General features: G+C 46.8%; 2 protein-coding genes and 1 long non-coding RNA gene across 3 annotated transcripts; 1 reads left to right on the top strand and 2 right to left on the bottom strand.

The window, feature by feature from the left end:
* Positions 1–2,112: 2,112 nt before the first annotated feature.
* Positions 2,113–8,863, bottom strand: LOC144322577 (zinc finger protein 814-like). Its single transcript, XM_077912768.1, has 3 exons — positions 8,590–8,863; positions 5,625–5,751; positions 2,113–4,281 (listed from the first exon to the last, which is right to left on the bottom strand). The coding sequence occupies exons 1-3, from the start codon at positions 8,620–8,622 to the stop codon at positions 2,894–2,896; spliced, it is 1,548 nt and encodes a 515-aa protein (XP_077768894.1). The 5' UTR covers positions 8,623–8,863; the 3' UTR covers positions 2,113–2,893.
* LOC144322608 (uncharacterized) lies at positions 8,560–13,992 on the top strand. The gene is made up of 2 exons (XR_013388265.1): positions 8,560–8,999; positions 10,351–13,992. It is a non-coding gene; the product is annotated as an uncharacterized LOC144322608 (long non-coding RNA).
* A 5,214-nt stretch (positions 13,993–19,206) lies between these two features.
* On the bottom strand, positions 19,207–21,457 carry LOC144322581 (zinc finger and SCAN domain-containing protein 4-like). The gene is made up of 3 exons (XM_077912775.1): positions 20,956–21,457; positions 20,242–20,407; positions 19,207–20,152 (listed from the first exon to the last, which is right to left on the bottom strand). The coding sequence occupies exons 1-3, from the start codon at positions 21,346–21,348 to the stop codon at positions 19,416–19,418; spliced, it is 1,296 nt and encodes a 431-aa protein (XP_077768901.1). The 5' UTR covers positions 21,349–21,457; the 3' UTR covers positions 19,207–19,415.
* Between the last annotated feature and the right edge of the window lie 205 nt (positions 21,458–21,662).

Raw genomic sequence — 21,662 nt, 5'->3', positions numbered from 1 at the left:
AAAGAGTTTAAACTTAAAAAGATTAACCTTACCCAATATTAGCAAAGATACCAGAGAACTGGAACTCTCATACACTGCAAGTGGGAATACAAAAGGAATAATCATTTTCCATGACAATTTGGTATTCTTTAAGAGGTCATACATTCATTCACCTACACTCAGATTCCAGTATGGACAAGAGAAAGGAACAATACCAATAGGAACAGTGCTATCCAAATCCAATAGCAGTTTTTTTTTTTTTTTTCTCTCTTTTCTTTTTTTTAGAAGGGTTTTTAGGGATTTGGGGGATGGTTGCAATTTTATTTATTTACTCAGAAAGCCCCAGCAGGGCAGAGGTGGGCAGTCGCCAGGGAGGGAGGGTGGGGCAGAGGGAAAGGGAGAGAGAGAATCTTAAGCAGGCTCCACACCCACAGCAGAGCTCAACACAGGGTTCACTGGGCTTGAGCTCACAACCCTGAGATCGTGACCTGAGCCCAAATCAAAAGTCGGAATGCTTAACCAACGAGGCACCCAGGCGCCCCTTCTGCCGCAGTTTTACCTACAGCCATCCAAACTGGAAGCAATTAAAATATCCATAAACACATGCATACATAAATAGTGCATTGTCGATAAAACATACTTCTCAAAGATACAAAGAATGGACTGCTCATATAAGCATCATAGGTGAACTTTAAAAGGAGTATGTCACATGAGGGGACCCAAGGAAAAGGACGACGAAACGCTTTAAGACTTCATATAAATTCTAGAAAATACAAACTTATCTAGTATAATGAAAAGCAACTCAATGCCTGCCTCCAGGAGAGATTATTAAAGGTCACAAAGTAAATGTGGGTGTGATGAAAAGGCTGATTAATCATGATTGATGGCTTCATGGGTTTATGTGAATGTCAAAATGTCAAATTGCAACAATTTAATGATGGACACTGAACGCCATTTACACCTTATTATAACTTAAGAAAAGTATATGATTCAAGTTGTCTGGATTCCATACGCTTTAGAACAAGTTTGCCACCATAGTGACTCCACCGTCTGTCTCCTCATCAGAAGGAACTTGCCTCAGTGGTAGCAAAAATAGGTGAGCAGTGAAGGTGTTTCCAGTTCATTAAACAGGGATACTGGCTGAGTCACAAAGACCTCATTGCTGCACTAAGAGATCTCTCCTGTCTCTGTCTTGTTTTGCTGCCACGCACAGTAATGGCCTTTGGACAGCCCAGAGGCACCAAGGAATCCACAAAACCTTTAGAGTATTTTTTCTGACAGGTCCTCAGCTACACAGGATAGATCCTTCTGGAGGTCCTGAGAATTTCTGAACCTGCCCATCCTTCATAGTCCTGGTGCCTAAACATTGTGCATGCTCTTCTCAAAGAGGCACATTCCAACCACTTTCTTGGTCTCCTGCACTATTAATCCAGTGTTTCTGGGACCATGATCATTCCCCTGGCATTACACTCTCAAAACTAGTGATGTTACCCTTCAGAATTCAGGATACCAAGACCCGTGGCTCTGCTGCTGGGCCTGGGGAATAGATTTCCTTCACCAGCGCTGAGCACCATGCCATCCATACCCCCCGTGAACAAGAGAACAGGATCACGTTGCTCAGAAGCACTGAAGGTTGTCAAATAACCAACAACTGCCTCCTCTTTGAGTTGAAATGCCAACCCCACAAAACATCCTGGCATCCAACTAGAAGTTAGGACCACAGAGCCCTGTAGTCTTTCCTTAAAGGCTCTGAGCAGCCAAAGGCTTTGAACAGCTATCTTCTGCCATCATACAGTCCCTTCTGAGGTACACAACTCTGTTCACCCCTTCATGCTAGCAAATAGTTGCTTTCAACACACACACACAGTGAACAGACTCCCCAAGATTAATGGTGGCTTAGGGCGGCCCGGGTGGCTCAGCAGTTTAGCACCGCCTTCAGCCCAGGGTGTGATCCTGGAGACCCGGGATTGAGTCCCACGTCAGGCTCCCTGCATGGAGCCTGCTGCTCTCTCTGCCTGTGTCTCTGCCTCTCTCTCTCTCTCTTTCTCTCTCTCTCTGTCTCTCATGAATAAATAAATAAAATCTTAAAGAAAAAAAAAGTAAAGACACACACACAAAAAAAACAAACAAAGATTAATGGTGGCTTAAACAATACGATCTTTACTGTCACAGAGCACGAGCGATGGGAGGCAGACTGTTCCTGGGTTGGTGACTTGGAGACTGGGGGATTGCATCATCATAGAGTTTCACAAGGACCACAATGTCCCCGAATAATGTAGTCCACCTTTTCAAATCACCAGTAATCCTCTAGGACAAAACTGGGTGAGATCCATGCCTTCTCTTCAGGGAGGAAAAATAGGAAAGGAGTCAGCGCTCAGGCAACTCATTAGTCATCCAGCAATTGCCCTGACACTGGGGGATGGCCCTGGGCAGGTTGGAAAAGTACGATGCAGCTGCCGCACACCTGGGATTTATACAGATGTTTGAATGCGTGAGCTTCAACACAGGCAAATGGCACCCTCACAAGGGATCTCTTCCAGTGTTGTTACATTCCACTTATAAATACCTGCACATTTAAGGTAGTTCTCCCATCTGCAATTTGTGATATCCTCTGAGGTGAGTCCTTCGGGTGAAGGCTCTCCCAGAGTCACTGCATTCAGAAGGCCTTTCACTACCACGAGTTCTCTGGAGTGCAATGAGGCTAGCCTCTGGTTGGCCACTTCCCACAATTGCCACCACATTCACAGGCTTTCATTTAAGGAGATAACGTGGTGTTGTAAGAGCTTGGACTTCTAGGTAAATATTAGCCTACGTTCAAATACTCACAAAGCCTTTTTCAATGTGAAAATTTGAATGGTCACTGAAATGGAAGACACGTCAAACGTTTCCCAAAGTCACTGTACTCCTAAAGCCTTTATCCAGTGTGCACTTTTCCGTGCTTAATGAGGCTAGAACTATGACTAAAGGATTTGCCACATTCGTGGCACCTGTAAGGTCTTTCTCCAGTGTGAATTCTCCTGTGTTTAATGAGGCTGGAGTTTTGAGTGAAGGATTTTCCACATTCACTGCACTCATAAGGTCTCGATCCAGTGTGTACTCTCTGGTGTTTGAGAAGACTGGAACTGTAAGTAAAGAATTTCCCACACTCGCTGCACTCATAAGGCCTTTCTCCCGTGTGAACTCTCCGATGTTGAAGCAGCGCAGAGCTTTGGCTAAAAGATTTCTCACATTCGCTGCACTTATAAGGCCTTTCTCCACTGTGAACTCTACGGTGTTCAATGAGGCTGGAGTTTTGAGTGAAGGATTTTCCACATTCGCTGCACTCATAGGGCCTTGATCCCGAGTGAACCCTCTGGTGTTTAATGAGACTGGAGTGGTAGGTAAAGAATTTCCCACATTCACTGCACTCATAAGGCCTTTCTCCAGTGTGAACACTGCGGTGTTGAAGGAGTGCAGAGCTTTCACTGAAGGATTTCCCACATTCACTACACTCATAGGGCCGTTCCCCAGTGTGAATTCTCCGATGTTTAATGAGGTTGGACTTGTTGCTAAATAATTTCCCACATTCAGCACACTCGTGAGGCCTTGCTCCAGTGTGAACTCTCCGGTGCTGAATGAGGCTAGAGCTCTGCCTGAAGGACTTCCCACATTCCCCACACTCGTAAGGCTTTTCCCCAGTGTGCACTCTCCAGTGGTCACTGAGGCTGTAGCTTTTGCTAAAAGATTTACCACATTCACTGCACATAAAGCATCTTTCTCTAGAGAGGTCTCTCTGGGGATGAACAAGTGCATGTGTGCAAGTGAAGTCCTGCGTGCCTTTTCCCCAGTTGTGTTGTGCTTTCCTTCCACGAGAGGATGCCCCGTACTCGGTTCTCCTGCATGACTTCTCCCTGGCGTGTGTGGCCTGATGCTGGAGCAGTCTTGAGGTGGCCAAGCTGTCCCTCACAACCTCCCCACAGGAAAAAGGTTTCCCTGATACACAGAATTCATTGTCCTTCACAAAAGAGGCTCTGCCCATGCTGCTTCTGAAGCATTTCTCTCCAGTGTGCTGCTTCTGGTGCTGAAGGTTTGCACCAAAATACCACTGTTTCTCACAGGCCCCAATCTGGTAGTGATTCTGTCCACAAAGTGTTGCCTGGTGCTCAGTGGAGAGCAAAATGTCTCTCAGGTCCTGGCCACACACCTCACGAGGATGGGCCTCTTGGGGAGACACAACTGCCTTCAAAATCCTGACCTGTGACACTCCTTGCACAGACACTCTCTGCTCAGGGACCTCCTCATCTTCTGCTCCAAGCCTACAACCTGAAAGCAAGAAATGCTGGTGAAGTGCATGCTGCCTTTGGTGGGAGGGGGCAGCTCCTATACGAGCTACAAATGTGTGTCTAACAAACCCAGGAACCAGTGAATGGGATTGTTTGCAGGACTGGGGAGATGGTTCAGGTTGAGGATGGGGCTGCTTAGCAGTGGCAGGCACAAAATGAGCACAAAGAGCACAGAATGGGAGAGGCCTCATGAGGTGAAGGATGCAAGCATGTGGTGTGACACAGAGGAGAGAGATGGTCTGCAATTCATTCCTCTGCAAATAACTTTCCAAAGAAACGTATCTCCTACTGACACACCTATTCCATGCAGAAGGGTGTGTCAAGACCCAAGGAAATAGAACTGGAACCTGGCAGGCGGTGTTCAAGGACTGCTTAAGAACACAGGCATACCTCTTGACATACAGCAGCCAATGTGCAAAGTACTGTTGGTGGAGTGGCAGGAAAAACAAGTGAGATGTGGATCCCAGAAATGTGAGGTTCACCTCAGGCCAGAAGCAAGAGTGACAAGTAACAGACTTGACAAGTCGGCAAAGTGCCAAGAAAGGGAAAGAAAAGATAGAAATGAAATGTGGACTCTGGCATCAAAATACTAGTCAAACAGAATGGGCTTCTGGTATGACCTGAACACACAGCATCTCCCCCAGGTACCACTGCAGGCCTGGCTTCCTCTGAGCCATCATGTTGTACGTGGGTCAATGTACCCACTGTGAACCACCACAGGCTCTCCAATCCAACCCCACGCCCATAATCAGTAAGTACATGGCAACTTTATGATACAAGTGCTAAGGAAAAGACAGGACAGATGAGCAGCCATCAGTATCCCAGAACAACGCAGCACACGACAGCCCATGGCAAAGAGAACTAAATAGTCCCCAGAGAAGTCTGGACAGGGTTTCTCTCACGAGAACAGCCCATGCTCCATAGAAGTAGTAACTTTGTCAGAGACAGCAAGTCCTGACATAGGCAGGCACGAGGAAGCCTCAGCTAGAGAAAAGCAGCAGACCTGGAGCATGCAGATATCCTGCATCTAGACAAAGTCACCCAGTCAGGGAGAGGGCAAGAAAGCTGATATCCATTAGGTTCACTGCAAGACTCCTGACCCCGATTCCTTCCCTGAAAGGCAGCAGGAAAGCTAGTGTTGGGGCGGCTGCTCAAGGAAGGAAGGCAGTTCACTGACCTCAGCCTTAGCAACTACAGCACCTACCCATAGAACGGGGGAAGGAAGCAATGCTCATGGCCCCTGTGCAAAGACAGACTGCTCCTGGGGACAAAGGGAAGGGCAGAGACTAGCTCAGGGCACAGGGGTGGGGTTGAGGGTCTTACCCAAGGAGGTTATAAGTGCCAAGTTCTCCAGCATCACATCCTGGTACAGACATCTCTGAGCCTCATCAAGGAGACCCCATTCCTCCCAGGAGAAGTACACGGCCACGTCTTCAAAGGTCACCCTGCCCTGGCATGATGGGGACAGATGAAACCACAAAAAGCCCCTCTCCCAAGAACCCATTTCCCTTTTCCCACCCACATCTACCCTATGCCCATCCCCCCCGATCTCCCCATCTGACAGGAGAAACCAGGCCCCAGTGCCTGGGTGCCATGGCACCACTGTCTCCTCATGGGCCCACTGATCACAGGGCCCGCCGACACAACAAGAGGCAGGTGGACACTAAGTTGCAGACCTGGCACAGAAGGATCCTCCCGGCCACCCAGGCTATTCCGCTGAATACCAGGGCCCTGGCATCACCAGGCATACTCCCTCTCCAAGTACACAACACTCTTGAGACTGGAGCCCAAGGCCACATGCCTATGGTCATCACTGCCTCACTGTCCCACACCACAGGAATCTCCCTGGCCTCCCCCCATGTTACTTGTATTTTAATCACCTCCTCTTCAACCCACTGGTGAGTGCAGGAGTCTCATCTTAGGGTTATGGGGATGGCCAAACACACGACACCTGACCCTGTACAGAGGAGACGGATAGCACTTTATTAATCATGTATATTCACAGCCTGGGAGAGGAGGACACCACACCCCACACAGGCCCACATGGGGGTGGCACTCTCAGAAAGAGTGAACAGCCGGGAGCTGTAGGATCTGAGCTTTGTGGGATCAAGAGGGTGAGGTACCTCCTGGTTCCTGTAAGAGGATGTGATTGGCTTTTCTGAATAACTCCATGGGCTGGTAGGGAACTGAAACCCATACAAAGGATAAGCAGGGGGATGCCTGGGTGGCTCAGTGGTTGAGCGTCTGCCTTTGGCTTAGGTCGTGATCCTGGGGTCCTGGGATCGAGTCCATAGGAACTGGGATCAGGCTGCCCACAGGGAGCCTGCTTCTCCCTCTGCCTATGTCCCTGCCTCTCTGTCAGTGTCTCTCATGAATAAATAAATAAAATCTTTCCAAAAAAGAAAAAGGGTGGGTGGGTGGGTGGGTGGGTGGGATAAGCAGGAAACACACCTTTGATGAAAGGCTGTTTCTTTAGGAGACCTTGCCAGTGGCAGAAGAGCGGGGAGAACTTATACTCACACCATGAGTTCCTCCACCTTTCACCAGACATAAAGTCATAACAGGGAACCTGTTATGTTTTAGGAACCGTATGTAGATCTCAAGATACCTCCTCTCAAAGTCCTCCTCCACCTGTACTGCACTTGTTGTCCCCTCAGCAATCACAATCTCCCTCTGTCCTGACCCTCATCCAAAGCCAAGGTTGCTGGGTGGCCTACCCCAGGCTTAGTGACTCTCACAGGTGATCACATCAGCACATTACACATGACCTTATTCCTCCAGGATGAAATACCCCAGGCCCTACTAAAGTCCTCACAAAACCCTGGTGGAGTTCAGAGTGGAGAAGCACTAGCGCAGTGCTGAGTGTCATCATCTTGTCTTAATTCCTCCTCAGCTCCGGATCCCTCTTCTGTCTACTCTTCTGCTGGAAACCTTGGCCACCTGCCCAGGTATCCAGTCTTGGACGCACTCTTCCTTCATGGCCACTCACATCTCTCATCGCTGAAGTCATACAATCAGCTAAGTATCCAGTCCTGGTTCCCTTTCCCCCCTCAACTTCCTGGCACCAGAAGAGCTTTATCACCATAACCAGAAGACTGCTCTTCACAAATGTGTCTCATGGCTCACTCACCCGGGGCCACACAGGAGCCATGATGGTTTTAGATGTCTCTCTTCTGAACCCCTCCCCAGATTTCCAGACCTGTGTGTTTGACTGCTCACTTAATGCATCCACTCAGTGCTCTCCAAAACATCTCCCACCAACATCACTCATCTCAGTTGATGGAGCTTCCATTCCTACAGCTGCTAAGAAAAAAACCCCTAGAGATAACCCCTGAATCCTCCATTTCACCCTGTCTCTGTCCACATAGAAAATACAGTTGTCACTTTTTAAAACACATATCCAGAATACAATGACATCGAACCCAGCACTCTGGTCCAAAAACCCTCACCTAGCCTATGACAGGAGCCTCCACCCTGATCGTCCTGCCTCCTCCCTCAGCCCATAGTCTATACTTCATGCTATGGCGGGATGGAGCCTATCAGGACCTTGGTAATACCACATGGCTGCTCATATCCAAGCCTCCCATTACCACCAGAGGACACACCCAACTTCCCAGGCAGTTATTCCAGTCCTGATTCCTGTCCGCCTTCCTGCTCTTTGCTCCCACCCTTAAGAAAAAAGAACGGTGGTTTCCTAGACAGTTCCAGCTGAGTATTAATTCAAGCATGTGCACACCGTGTTTGATGCTCCTGGGATAACCGTGCACACACCGGTTGTCAGAATGGCACTTCAGAGTCCCGGGACACAACAATGCAGAAGACAAGCGGGTGGGGGTCAGGTCAGGGCCAGTGAAGGCGTGGGCCACCTCCCACTTGTTCGTGTCGGCTCCATAAGCGCTTCTGCAGCCGTGGGAATTGGGGAGAGTCCAGCCTTTGACCGAGTCCACGGCGGGTTCCACGGACTCAAAGCTCCCTGTACCCTTGCCCGGCCCGGAAGACCAGGCCTGCGCTGGCAGGCAAGCTGTGTGCCTCAGCGCTCACTACCGCCCCTTAGGTGTGCCCCTCCCCTGCAGCCCGCTCCAGCCCGCCAGCGCGCGTGCCGGCGCTCACACACTGGGCCCCCGCCCACCCGCGCCTGCCTCTGCGGGACACGGGAGCCTGGGCCGCAGGGACGCGAGCAGACGCCCGGCGCTCCGGCCTCGAGGATTTGCGGCGGGGGGGGGGGGGGGGCGGGGGTAGGGCGGGCAGCGCGGGGAGGGCGAGGAGGGCCCAGGGGACGAGCGTTTACCTGCGTCGGGGCCCTGGACGCCGCCGCCGTCATCGGACTCGGGGTGGGGAGCGGACAGCCGGCCCGGGGGTCCCTGTTCTGTCCCCGGCGCGGGGCAGCCCGGGCGGCGTTTCCGAGCCGCGGACTCGCAACCGTGCAGCAGGGTCAGCGGCTCCTCGGGCCCCTTCTGTTGCGTCAGATCAATCTGAACGCAGAACGCCAGAGACTCTCACCAGGTGAGCCCTCAACAAGAGCAGCTGTCATGGCCGCCCTGAGGAGACAGCAGGAAGTCCCGCCCTCGCGATGGGGCCACACGCGGAAGAGCCTCTCTTTAAGTTCTCATTGGAGAGCGACGCTGCCACTCGACTCCGGGCATTTTGGGTAAAGTAGTCTCCGCTTTTACGAAGGCCGGGGTCAGGGACATCTGGCAGGTAAGGCCCGAGTCCTGCAGGTTAGTGCGTCTGAAAAGGCCGATTCTGTTGTTCTTCGCTTCCTCTTTGAGAGAATGTTATCATAGTCTTGCGCAGTGGTCTCTGCCACTGATCACCCAAATGTTTGGATACTTATTTCAGATCCAGCGAAATTCGCGGTCTCTTGGAGGCCGAGAATATTTCTGATGATCCTAAAGGCTACAAACCAAAGAAATACATCATTCCATAGCGTCTTTACGTCACAAGATGTCCTCGCTTAGTGGAAGTTAATAAACATTACCTTATTTCAGTTAGTATCTCATGGTCCCATTGGTGACTGTGTCACGCCTCAACAATATAGGCAGGTGGGCCGACAGATGGCACCTAAGCTCTGGCCCTGCCATTCACTGCCACAACACCCCCTCTTTCCAGGCAGTGCTCCTGGGGTTCATCAGGTCGCCTTTCCCAGACACCTCCATTACGTGGGCTCACCTTTACTGTTATGCCAGTATGGGGGTCCTGGGTCATGAGTGCGCAGACCCTTTCCGTGGGCACATTACTCTTGCTGCCACACCTCTCGCAACTGCATTCCCACAGCCACAGCTCCTCCTTGCCCTACATCATACTTATCTCCTCCACCTCTCTAATTATTGCTCAGCATACATTGCCCAGAATACGCTTGGCAGATTCAGACAGGATCAAGTACTATCCCAGACTATGATTTCCCCATTGGCAGAGGCAGCCATGAGTCCTATCAAGGAGGCCTCCCTCCCTGTTCCTTGCTTCAATGTCGTTAACCAAGAATCAAATCAGATTCAGATCCCGATGGCTCTCCTGCGGTTGTCCTGCACTTGATATCCCCTCACCAACCTTCGGAGTCCTTGGTTAGAGCAGGGCAGAGAGGAGGGGGATTCTGGGGGTGGGGCGATCCCTATCCTGTCCTGGAGTCAATCACCTTGATCCTTACCTGGCACTATGGAGAAAACCAGGAGGAGAATGGGGGCGGTCCTGCCCTAACATCATTCCTAGGCAGGGAATTGCCCCTCTGCTGGGCTTACATTGGAGCAACTCACCTGTCCTTGGACCAGTGTTTTCTGGTTAATATAGGTCCCATTACTCCAGCGGCCTGTTGAGAAGGATGTCCTTAGTGTCATGTGCGGGAAAAGAAGAGGTCTTGGGTACCATAAGGGGCACTGGAAATTGCAGGGATTTCAAGGCAGAGGGCTGGGGACTTTGTGTTTTCTTAGAAGGGCCACAAGCATAATGCAGGGGAGTCATGTCTGCAATTCATCACATATATGTAGAGATAAAGGGGATGCAAATGTTTTCTGCTACCCGTCCCAAGTTCTCAGAATTTTTTTTTTTTTTTAAGATTCTATTCACTTATTCATGAGAGACACAGAGAGAGGCAGAGAGGCAGAGACACAGGCAGAGGGAGAAGCAGGCTCCATGCAGGGAGCCCGACGTGGGACTCGATCCCGGATCTCCAGGATCAGGCCCTGGGCTGAAAGCAGCGCTAAGCTGCTGAGCTACCCGGGCTGCCCCTCTCCTCAGACTTTTATAACAAAAGACATTAACAAAAGAAAACCATAAGTTTATTAGTATGTATATCTCATATGTACATGAGAGAGAGTCTGGGTTGAATAACTCAAAGACATGGATTTGTTTTCAGTCTTACAGAACATCTTTAACGAACAGTACAATATTAGAGAAGTAGCAAGACAAGGGAAAAGTACCTGAGTCTCTAGGGGTGGCATATTGTGGGAAGGCAAGCACAGATAGATAAAGGATAGTTAGTAAGGTGTGTTTTGTAAATTCCTATGGTGCTGTCGCCAGGCTGATAAGGGTCTAAAGTTGTCTTTGGTGATTAAATTTAGTCCTAGTAAATTTCTTTCCAGCTTTTAGGCAAATAGGAGGAGAGCATAGTGTTTTTCTGGTTTTTGCTGCTGCTTATTGCCTTTAGTTCAAAATAATTCTGTGATGAGTGATAATGTGGAGTTACATGAAGAGGACCTGTAGTTCCACTGATGGAGTCAGATCTTCACACAGGAACTAAATAAATGATGAAGAGAATGTCAAAGAGCCCTAGGGATCCTGAAAAAACAAAAGCAAAGCAGAGGGAAGACCCTAGAATTTGGGGCAACTTTACACTGGGCAACCCAGGAAGGGCTCTAAGAGAAGAGGATATGGGAGTAGTCTGGAATGAAGTGAAGGAGGGAACCCATATGGACAACAGATGAATAAAATATTTAAGTCTTGATGGTGATTGGCATTACAATAAGAGAACACAGGGCCTCTCGGCCATTTACATCCAAAGAGACACCTCATTTCTGCAATTATTGTAGCCCAACAGTTTAGTGGACTCACTTTCCAAAATCAAGTAATTGCCTTAAACAGGAAAATGGATTGTTATGGATTTGTTGGTGTATTTCAAATCCAACCATTTATGACTAAGTCAAGTTGTTGCTCCAGACAGTTGTTGTGACACGCTGTGCACAAACGCCCAGTTAGCCTGAAATCAGACTGCGCCTGTGCATGGTAGCTAGAATAGCATGCATAGTGATATGTACAGTTCTTAGAAATCCATGCCTATTCCCAGAACCCCACTTGAATAGTCCACACCCAAATAATAACCACCCTTAAGAATCAGAGCCCTGTATGTACCTGGCATGGCTCAGATCTTCCCGAGTGGGCGCATACTCAGTGTCCCTTGGAGTGTGTACTTTCACCTTGCAATAAAGCTTTTTCTGTCATACTTTACTGTGACTCATCCTTGAATGCTTTCTAGTGGGGGAAGTCAAGAGCCTGGCACTAGCTGGTGGTTGAGGTCTCAGGGCCCAAGAACTCCCCTAGTTTCCAGTAAGGAGGGAGATTGTTAGTATTCCCATTCTATACTCAAGAAAATATATAGCAAGGGCAGTGAGGAGATTTACTTCAGGTCACAGCCCTGGAGAAGGGCCCAAGTAGAATGCACTTTGAGGTCTCTGGTCTCTGCAGCTCTGCTCTTCTCTGTGGCTCCCTCCATGCAAATGACACAGGGTCAGTGGGATTCTGAGAAATTACACTTTATACTTCCACACTGTATCTCATTGGATTCCTGAAGTAGGAACCTCCCCATATCACCTCTGGCCTGGATTTAGTACATTAGTTTGGAAGTGACCCTCCACGGTCCCCAGACTCAACATCAAGGAGAGAGAAAGATGAAGTGTCCAGGAAAAACCTTCCCCTGTATTGGGGCACAAAATACATATGGGTGGGGGTGGAGGTCTAGCGGAAAAGGGCCTGGGAAACCCTCCACTCATCCCACCTGTGCTTCGCTATCAGTGCTACTACTATTGGCATAGGAGCTTGTAGCCAGAGGGGATCATGAGAGGTGGCAACCAGAACAGGTGGCACAGCGTCAGCAGGATCCAACCCAGGTCCTACAAAAGAATAGAGATTGGTTTCTTTCTCCTTACTCCTCTTCCCTGCTCACTCTCAAAGAGCAGCCTTGTTGAAACACAATACAACGAGATGGGATGACTCAAAAAATGTTGTCCCAAGCATCCAGAAGGACAGATATGCTATGGGCTGAGATTTTGAGGCTGTGTGTGGAGGAGATTTGGAGGAGCCATCAGGGCTTTTTAAAAAATATATTCCATTTTAGATATCTATTAGACCATGAGGTAGAATTTCAATACATAAGAAATAGGGAGAAGATCTTGAAATAAATTTCAAAACTCTATTTAGATTAGATATACTCTGTTTTAGCTTTTCTCTTTTTTTCTTTTGTCTTTCAATTTCTTTTTCTTTTATTCTTCCCTACTCCTCTTCCCTCTTTTCCCCATTTTTTATCCCAAAAGCCTACCGCACCCAGTTTTACCAGGTGATCTCCCATCCAGATACTAACCAAGGTGGTACTAAAGCAGGATGGGCCGTGGTTAGACGAAATGGGACACTTTCAGGGCAATATGACCATAGACTAGGTCTATTTTCAATAATAGCAGAAACAAACTTCAGGGCTGAATGGAAAGTGCAATGAAGAAAACTTGTCCTCCCGTTTGTAAACTCTATTAACCACAGGTTACTAGGGAGCCCCAAAACAAACCATGTTTAGGAGTAGATGTCAGGTAATTTCTAGAAATTGATATCTGATAAAAGTCAGTTACTAGTTAGTTGGGAATTGATTTTTTTAAATAAGGCTATTAAAATATATGGAAATTTCACTGACAGCATTAAGGGGATATTTTCAGCTCCCATCTTAGAACTTAAAGTAAAAACATTTTTAGGGGCGCCTGGGTGGCACAGTTGGTTGAGTGTCTTGACTCTTGGTTTCAGCTCAGGATCATGAGATCAAATCCCTTGTCAGGCTCTGAACTCAGGGCGGAGTCGGTTTGCGATTCTCCCACTCCCTCTGCCCCTCTCACTCATGCTCGCTCTCTCTCGCTCTCTCTCAAAAGAAAATAAATAAATCTTTAAAAAATATTTTAGCTTTCATCTTAGAGGTAGTAAATAAGGGTTCAAACATGAAGACAGACGATTTTCCTATATAAATGTATTAGAATAGATTTTTACAGTCTTGAACTGGACAGCTCATCATTAAGTGTTAATAGGAAGCCTTAAGTTTTACTGGCATACTCAAATCCATAAAAGTAAAAATTCAGTTAAAGGTGTACTATAGGGCAGCCCGGGTGGCTCAGTGGTTTAGCACTGCCTTCATCCCAGGGCCTTATCCTGGAAACCTGGGATCGAGTCCCACGTCAGGCTCCCTGCATGGAGCCTGCTTCTCCCTCTGCCTGTGTCTCTGCCTCTCTCTCTCTCTCTCTCTCTCTCGCTCTGTGTCTCTCATGAATAAATAAATAAAATCTTTAAAAAAAAAAAGAAAGTAGACTGTAACAAAATATAACAAAAACAAACTAAAAATAAAAATGTAAAAAAATTTATATGTGACAGTATGTAATGGACTGTGCTAATTTCAATGCTGTAACTAATCACATTGGTTAAAGAGCAAATAAAACAGGCAATGTAGAGATGGCTCAGCGGTTGAGCGTCTGCCTTCAGCTCAGGGTGTGATCCTGAGATCGAGTCCTGCGTGGGGCTCCCCGCAGGGAACCTGCTTCTCCCTCTGCCTATGTCTCTGCCTCTCTCTCTCTGTTTCTCTCATGAATAAATAAACAAAATCTTTAAAACAAAAACAGGCAATATATATGAATGGTAATCCTTGAAGAGTAATCCTTGAAGAATAATGATAAACACATGAAAAATTTCTAAGAAATGATCAAAATATTAACTAGATTGAAAATCATGTATATTTGAAATTCAAATATAACATGTTCATTTGCTGAAATTCTATTATGGCTTAATTTCCTCTAAAAGAAATTGTGGGGACGCCTGGGTAGCTCAGTGGTTGAGCATCTGCCTTTGGCTCAGGGCGTGATCCCAGGATCTGGGATCAAGTCCCACATCAGGCTCCCTGCATGGGGCCTGCTTCTCCCTCTGCCTGTGTCTCTACTTCTCTCTCTGTGTGTCTCTCATGAATAAATAAATAAAATCTTATTTAAAAAAAATAAATAAATAAATAAAAGAAATTGTGCATAAACATTCTTTTCTTAAAAACAAAACAAAACAAAACAAAAAAACAATGGGCTGCCTGGGTGGCTTAGTGGCTTAGTTGGTTAAGTGTCTGCACTCAGCTTAGGTCATGGTCCCAAAGGCCCCTCATTGGGCTCCTTGCTCAGTGGAGAACCTGCTTCCCCCTCTCCCTCTGCCCCACCCCCTGCTTGTACACACGCGCGTGGGGGCCCTCTCTCTCTCTCTCTCTCTCTCTCACGAGTAAATAAAATCTTTAAAAAAAGAAACAATAATTCACCATTTGTACTGTACAATTTGCAGTACTAAAAGTGGCCAGAAAAGTTAAAGATCTTTGAAAACCATTCAGAGAGTGGAATACATAAATAGACATATGATACAATTACCTAATTTTGTGTTAATGTTCTTTTTAAAACTCAGTAACATTTTAAAGTACTGTTTTTCCAGGATATTAAATTTAGAAACAGGGATCCCTGGGTGGCGCAACGGTTTGGCGCCTGCCTTTGGCCCAGGGCGCGATCCTGGAGACCCGGGATCGAATCCCACGTCGGGCTCCCGGTGCATGGAGCCTGTTTCTCCCTCTGCCTGTGTCTCTGCCTCTCTCTCTCTCTCTCTGTGTGACTATCATAAATAAATTTTAAAAAATTAAAAAAAATAAAATAAAATAAATTTAGAAACAGTTGAAACAAAGCACTGGTGGGTTTCTTGCACTTGTATTGACTAGTAAGCTTTTTGAAACAAATGGAGCCAATGAATGAATTTAACAAACAGGTCAGGTAAAGGCAAGTCAATGGATATTTTACTGAATGTTTGTAAATGAGGGAGAAAATGTGTCTTGTAGATTCTCACGAATTTAAACGTTCATTCCCTTGGGTTAGGAGGTTGGAGGGAGGAGTGGCTAAGTGTGTCAGACGGAACTGTTAAAAAAAGAAACAAGAGGCCCCAAAGGGAGTCACATGCCCTAAGCCCATGTCATCAAACTAGGACTTAATACCTAACTTAATCATGATTTCAACTTCTCACACTTGTGGAACCTTAAAGCAGACAATCTGGAATTACCTCATCAGCACCAGTGAGGCCCAACAGACTTGTGCTCCCCAAAGGAAAATGATCTTGCCTGAAACAATCTACTCTTTGCTAGTAACTTCCTTGTCCCACCCCTTCTGCCTATAAAAGTTTTCCATTTTGTATAGCTCCTTGGGGCTCCTTTCTATTTAAGGATGGGACGCTGGATGGGACGCTGTCAGATTCATGAATTGCTGAGTAAAGCCAATTAGATCTTTAAAACTTACTCAGTTGAATTTTGTTATTTAACAGAGCAAAACCTTAAATGTACACACAGATGAATTTAACATTTTATAAATCCATTTGTAATTGAAATCAGACATTTAAGAAATTATGAGTGGGATGAAATACATAATAGACTAGAACTGTGAAGCAAAGGAAAGGGAAAGGGAAAAGTGTAGGCCTAAGTTGAACATGAAATCATAGAATGAATTGAAGTAATGACAGTCAGTAAATGTAATGTGGAAATTAATGGTTTATTTGATTCAGAGAGCACATAATGATGTTATCAGATTTGGGTCCTTGTACCCAGAGATGGTAGAAATGAGACTGTGTCCACAATTTAAAAGCAGAGTCAAGGCTTTATTGGGGCACCAGCTGCAGTTGAAGGGAGACACAGTCACGAAAATGTGTCACATTGGCTCCTGGAAAAATAGGCAGGACCCGAGTTTTAAAGGACCCGAGGTGAGAAAGGAGTGACGGCTAAGCATGTGGGGTGGGGAAATACAGGGAATTGGGAGCGAGTGCAAGCACAGTTGACAGAACGTGCTTCCTTTTATTTTTTTTTTTTTTAAGATTTTATTTATTCATGAGATACACAGAGAGAGAGGCAGAGACATAGAGGGAGAAGCGGGCTCCTCGCAGGGAGCCAAATGTGGGACTTGATCCTCGGACCCAGGATGGCACCCTGAGCCAAAGGCTGACGCTCAACCGCTGAGTCACCCAGGCATCCCAGAACATGCTTCTTTATACACGTATGTTTCTTTTGTGTGTCAAGTCTCCACCTCTGGCAATGACGTTTAGCATTGTAATGAGGGGGAAAGTTCGTGAAAGGTCAAATTTGGCAGCCATCACATCTCATACTAGTTTGAACAGGTCTGGGATTGCTCTTTGGCTGTTGCTTTGCTCTGCAGGAGCAACGATAACAGCTGGCAGGAGATGTCCTCCAGAACTCCCGCTAGGCCAGGGTCTCAGAGGTTCACAGAAGGCCCCTCACTGGCGTTGCTTCTGGCCCACAGGCCCTCTGCGGCACTCTGCAGACACACCCTCCCTTCCCCTTTGCTGAGGGCCTCCACTCATCTTTTCATGGGGACCTAATGCTGATGGGCTCTCTTGAGGATCATTTCATTTTAACAGCCTGCAAACCATACAGTGTGCAGAGACTATTCCACTTTTCAAAGGAGGGATCTAGCTCTCAGAGAGGGCAAGGGACTTCCACAGGGCAGCACAGCTGCTACATCCCTGAGCTGGGGACGGTCAGCCTACACCATGCTGGACCCTCTCACCCTGTTCGCCTCTGTTCTCCTTTGGAAATTGCCCAGGACTCGGGCCAAGACACTCAGACACCTCACCTGCCAGACTGTCCATGGAGCCTGACCCACCAAGTAACCCTACCCTGACATCTCCACCTGAGACTCTCCGGGTCATAAGTGTCACTGTAGACCATCCTGTCCCCTCACCACCATTGGCAATAATTCCTCCCCGCGGAGGGAGGAAGCCTAAATATGGCTTCTAGGTGGCCGCTCCACCTTGTGCCCCCATACTGAGCTGTCACCCAGTTATCACTGTCACTATTATGGGTGCTGTGTGGCCCTGAAGAACTGAGAGCAGCCACTGAGGCCTTCACATATCCCTGCCCGCAGCTCTTGCAGGAGACCTTAGCGCTTACAGTTCTCCCTCACCATTGTTGGTAAATTGCAAATTGTCCAAACAGTGACTGCCAACCTGCTAGAAAGTTCCCATCCCTCCTGTAAAGCCTGTAAACCTCCCACCTTCCTCTCCCAACTAGACTGAGGCTTCTTAGCCCTGGGGGCAAGCATTAACCTGTAATGAATTCTGGGCCCCAGCTGGTTTTTCCCCCACCACCTGTAAGTCTTCAAACCTGTGTGAGCCTCCGGGCTGTACCAAGGTGTGCACCCAACTTTCTGTTCTGACTCCCACCAGCGCGTCATCAAATATGCAGAGATGGGATAGGTTGTTTTCTCTAAGCTAGACTATCTCTACACCCATCCCCCTCATCACACTTGGTCTGTGGGGACTACACAATTCTGTGTTGTTTGGGTGTCCCCATGACATGCCTGTCTCATGAGTCTCTGAGTATTTGTGCATTTATGTTGCCAGGCTTGGTGAGGTCTGGAAGGGTCCCCAGCACAGGAGCTTCTGTCCCATGGAGTTGGGGGTGTGCCTCCCTCCTGGCACGTGGGTGTTCACCAAGTTCTCCAAACTCTGTGGTATGATTGATCATTAACTCAATCTCTAGCTCCTCTCCACTGTGGATAGGGATGAACGTCCTAAACGTCTACTCATGGATTAGTCTTTCTGGAGACCAGCCCCCATCCTGAAGCTACCCGGGAGTTGCCTCACTGAAACAAAAGACAGTCCTATCACCCAGGAAATTCCAAGTGATTTTGGGGTTCTGTATCAGGAACCAAGGTCAAAGACCAAATATTAGAACAAAAGATGCTTCTAGTGCTCTCATCACTTAAGAAGTTACAAGGGTTTTAGGGGCTCTGTGCCTGGAACTAGGGACAGAGACCCACATATATATTTTCTGTTATTTCACAACCTGCCTCACAGAGGTCTTTCCAAACAAAAGGTTTCCCTTGTACCAAGAGGTATGTGCAAGAATATTCACAATAGGAAACACCTGGAGACAGCCCAGGAAAGAGGATGGATCAGTGGGCTTCTCCACACAGTGGAGCATTGTCTGCAGCCCCATAGTCCTCTGCACTATGAATGTAGTGAGAGAAATGTCACAATATACCTCACAGAATACCCCCTTCCATGATTGAAGCCATTTTCACATGGTACCTTCTAGTTTCTCAATGTGATTGAGTCCCAGTTTCCTAGTGGAAACCAGCTCACAAATGTATTCCAAGTAACCAACATAAATGCTCTTGCCTCAGCTGTGCACAGCATCTTTTCATTTCCTCCAAAGTGCCCTTTCAAACTAGTTCTGCAAATGAGCTCCTCATCCTCCCCCCCACCACCACCACCCCATACCTGCCATCTCTGGAAGAAATGAACAGAAAGCATTTGACCTTTTTTGGTATTTGTCAATAAAATAGCATTCTCAAACTTTCAATCACCAATCATATCAGATGGAGTTTAGCCATTAATATATCAAGTGAATTAAAGAAATATAACATTTGAATATAGAAGTTCCCTTTTATAGACTAAGGCCTATTTCTGGGTTTGTGCCCCTGCTCTGCACCTTTTTAAGTGCATGTGACCCAGTAAAGATAAAGTGTGTGGACAGAGGCAGGGGAGCAGGAGGGAAAGCATCACTTGACCACTGGAAGCTGGTGTTTGTGTCCTGGAGTTGAACTTTCATGGATTTTAAGGAATAAACACCAACATTACACATTCATCCATTTATTCAGCAGGTTATTTATTGGTTATTTGAATTTTTTGTCAGCCACTTTTCTGGGCACCTGAGATACACTCCAGTGAACGAACAGAAATTCCTCCTTAAACTTACATTTTAGTGAAGAAAATAAATGGAAAATATAATCAGGAAATTATATGTTCTAAATAGGGAGGTGCTATGGAAATATACGTATTTGCATACATATTCACATAGCATTACACTGAGGCTACAGCTGAGGAAGCTTCTGATGTGGAAGGAGTACCTTTGACGGCAATTTTCTGGTGAGTCCTCAGGTGGCGGTGGTAGGTGGATGACTGGCGGTAGCTTCTCTGGCAAAGCGCACATACATAGGGCTTCTCACCCGTGTGGATTCTCTCATGGGCCAGAAGGTTGGTTTTGTGGCTGAAGGATTTTTCACATGTGCTGCACCTGAAAGGCTTCTCTTCTGTGTGAATCTTCTGATGCACGTGTAGGTCTGACGCTTGGAAGAAGCCTTTGTTACACTCAGCACAAATGAATGTCCTCTCATTGTTGTGTCTTCTCTGATGGGCTTTTAGCTGAGAGAAATACCTAAAGATCCTGGGACATTTTTCACATCTGTAGGAGTTTTGGGCGTCACGGAATCTTTCTTGGTGTCCCCCACATGTGGAATTCCCCTCGGTTTTTTGGTGGGTAGAAACAGGGTCAGGGGTGACTGCGGTTGACCGAGAGTGAAACCCTGGTGCCCCCTCCATCAGGACATCTTGATATGGGCGTCCTTGCAGGCACCCTTCCTGGGACTTGGACGTACCTAGACCCGGTCTTCCAGGGCTGAGCAGATCCTTCAAAGAAACACTGTCCTCTTCAAGGTGAGGACAGTCCTCCTCATGGACAATGAACAGGGAAGGTACTGCATTGCCTTGACTAGTAGTACCGTCATTGTGATAAATGTTGTAGCCATTTGCTTTATCTCCTGTGGGGGATAAAACAACTCAGTGAAGTTGTACCCAAGAAGGAGTCCACACACAACATCCCTCTGGTACCTTGGCTTACCCCACTCACCTTGTCCTGTTTCCAGGGAAGTATCTTGGGAAGTCCAGGAGGGTGTCCCCATGTTCTCTTCTGTTGGGGTTCCTGCTGACAATTGTTTCATGAAATGAACGATGACTTCTCTTAAGGGCATATTCTCAGAAAAGAGGGCGTCCTGGCCCTTCATGTGGACGTGGACCTGTAGAGAAACAAAGCCTGATCACTGTCGTTTATGGATCTGTTGAGTGACAGAAGCCTTTGTGGAAGCTCTGCTCTCATCAGGCTTTCCCAGGATCCTTCTACTGCATGCTGCCACACCCACTATTCTGCCCTTATGCCTGCCAGCCTTAAAGTTCATGGTGATTTCTAATTAGTGTGTCATTCTCAATGAAAAAAGACTAATACCAAGGACTTCTGAGGGAAGAATGAGCTTGTGTTAAGGCGTTTCTCCCCATTCTTGAGGTTTCTGTTCTATTGCCAATTTCTTACTGAGCCCTCCTACCATCTCACTGGCTAAAATCAATTAGTATGTTAGCTCTTATATGTCCTACTGAATAGTTACCTATAAAACGTATGCTTTAATTTTGCTTACTTAGCATGGTAAAGAGCCTCTTTTGTGAGAACTAATAAATGGATTCTTTATCTACTTACAAGCAACTCTAACAGGTTGTATTTTTTTTAAACGGGCTATATTTAATCCTTACACACCTCTTCCCCTCACCTCAAGAGTTAAAACCCTCTACTTACTAATCCAGGTAGCTTCATGCCATCATCAGTCAGATCTTCCATGAATTTCTCCAGGTTCCTGCCACTTGCATTCCATTTCTTTTTCAACATGGACCTGTCACTGCAGTGGCCATTGATCATAAACTGTTCCAAGACCAGATGAGAAATAATCTCATCCTTGCTGTGTTTCTCTGGTTGCAGCCATGAGTGAAATAACTTATAGAGATTTTGCAGTTCCTGCCTTGCACTTGAGTTACTGTTTTGCAATAAAGTGAGCTGAGTGCTTGGGAACTCATAGATCTCGTCTTCCTCCTGAATGGCTGGTCCTTGGCTAAGTTTATGCTCTAGGTTTTCTGACCCAGGATCATTCATAGATGGTTCTCCCTGAAATGATATTCTGATATCTGAAGCCATTCTTAACAAGAATTCTCAGAGAGATTCAACTTTAGATATTCAGTTCCTACTGATTTATTTCTCTGGAGGTCTGTTTCAACTGCTGGTTGAAGACTGCAAGCTAAAAAATAGAAGAGATATATAATTAATTACAGCACTGGCATAATTCAAAAATCTAGTTTCAGGTAAGTTCGTGGATAAACTCTACTAGACATTTAAGAAAGAATGCTAATCTTCCATAAACTGTCCCCAGAGCATAAAAAAGTGGGATCACTCCCTTTTAGTTAATGAGTTCAGCAGCTCCCTGATAACAAAAATATTATAAGTACATTAAG

The sequence above is a fragment of the Canis aureus genome, chromosome 1 (assembly GCF_053574225.1).
Source record: "Canis aureus isolate CA01 chromosome 1, VMU_Caureus_v.1.0, whole genome shotgun sequence".
Taxonomy (NCBI): domain Eukaryota; kingdom Metazoa; phylum Chordata; class Mammalia; order Carnivora; family Canidae; genus Canis; species Canis aureus.
This window is presented reverse-complemented; position numbering and strand designations above follow the sequence as displayed.

Coding starts and splice junctions, on each gene's coding strand:
- LOC144322581 (XM_077912775.1), bottom strand. CDS start 21,348: ATGGCTTCAGATATCAGAATATCATTTCAGGGAGAACCATCTATGAAT. Junction 20,408..20,955: donor GCATGAAGCTACCTGGATTA/GTAAGTAGAGGG, acceptor GTTTCTCTACAG/GTCCACGTCCACATGAAGGG. Junction 20,153..20,241: donor TTCCCTGGAAACAGGACAAG/GTGAGTGGGGTA, acceptor TATCCCCCACAG/GAGATAAAGCAAATGGCTAC.
- LOC144322577 (XM_077912768.1), bottom strand. CDS start 8,622: ATGACGGCGGCGGCGTCCAGGGCCCCGACGCAG. Junction 5,752..8,589: donor CGTCCAGGGCCCCGACGCAG/GTAAACGCTCGT, acceptor CCATCATGCCAG/GGCAGGGTGACCTTTGAAGA. Junction 4,282..5,624: donor GGCACTTATAACCTCCTTGG/GTAAGACCCTCA, acceptor TCTTGCTTTCAG/GTTGTAGGCTTGGAGCAGAA.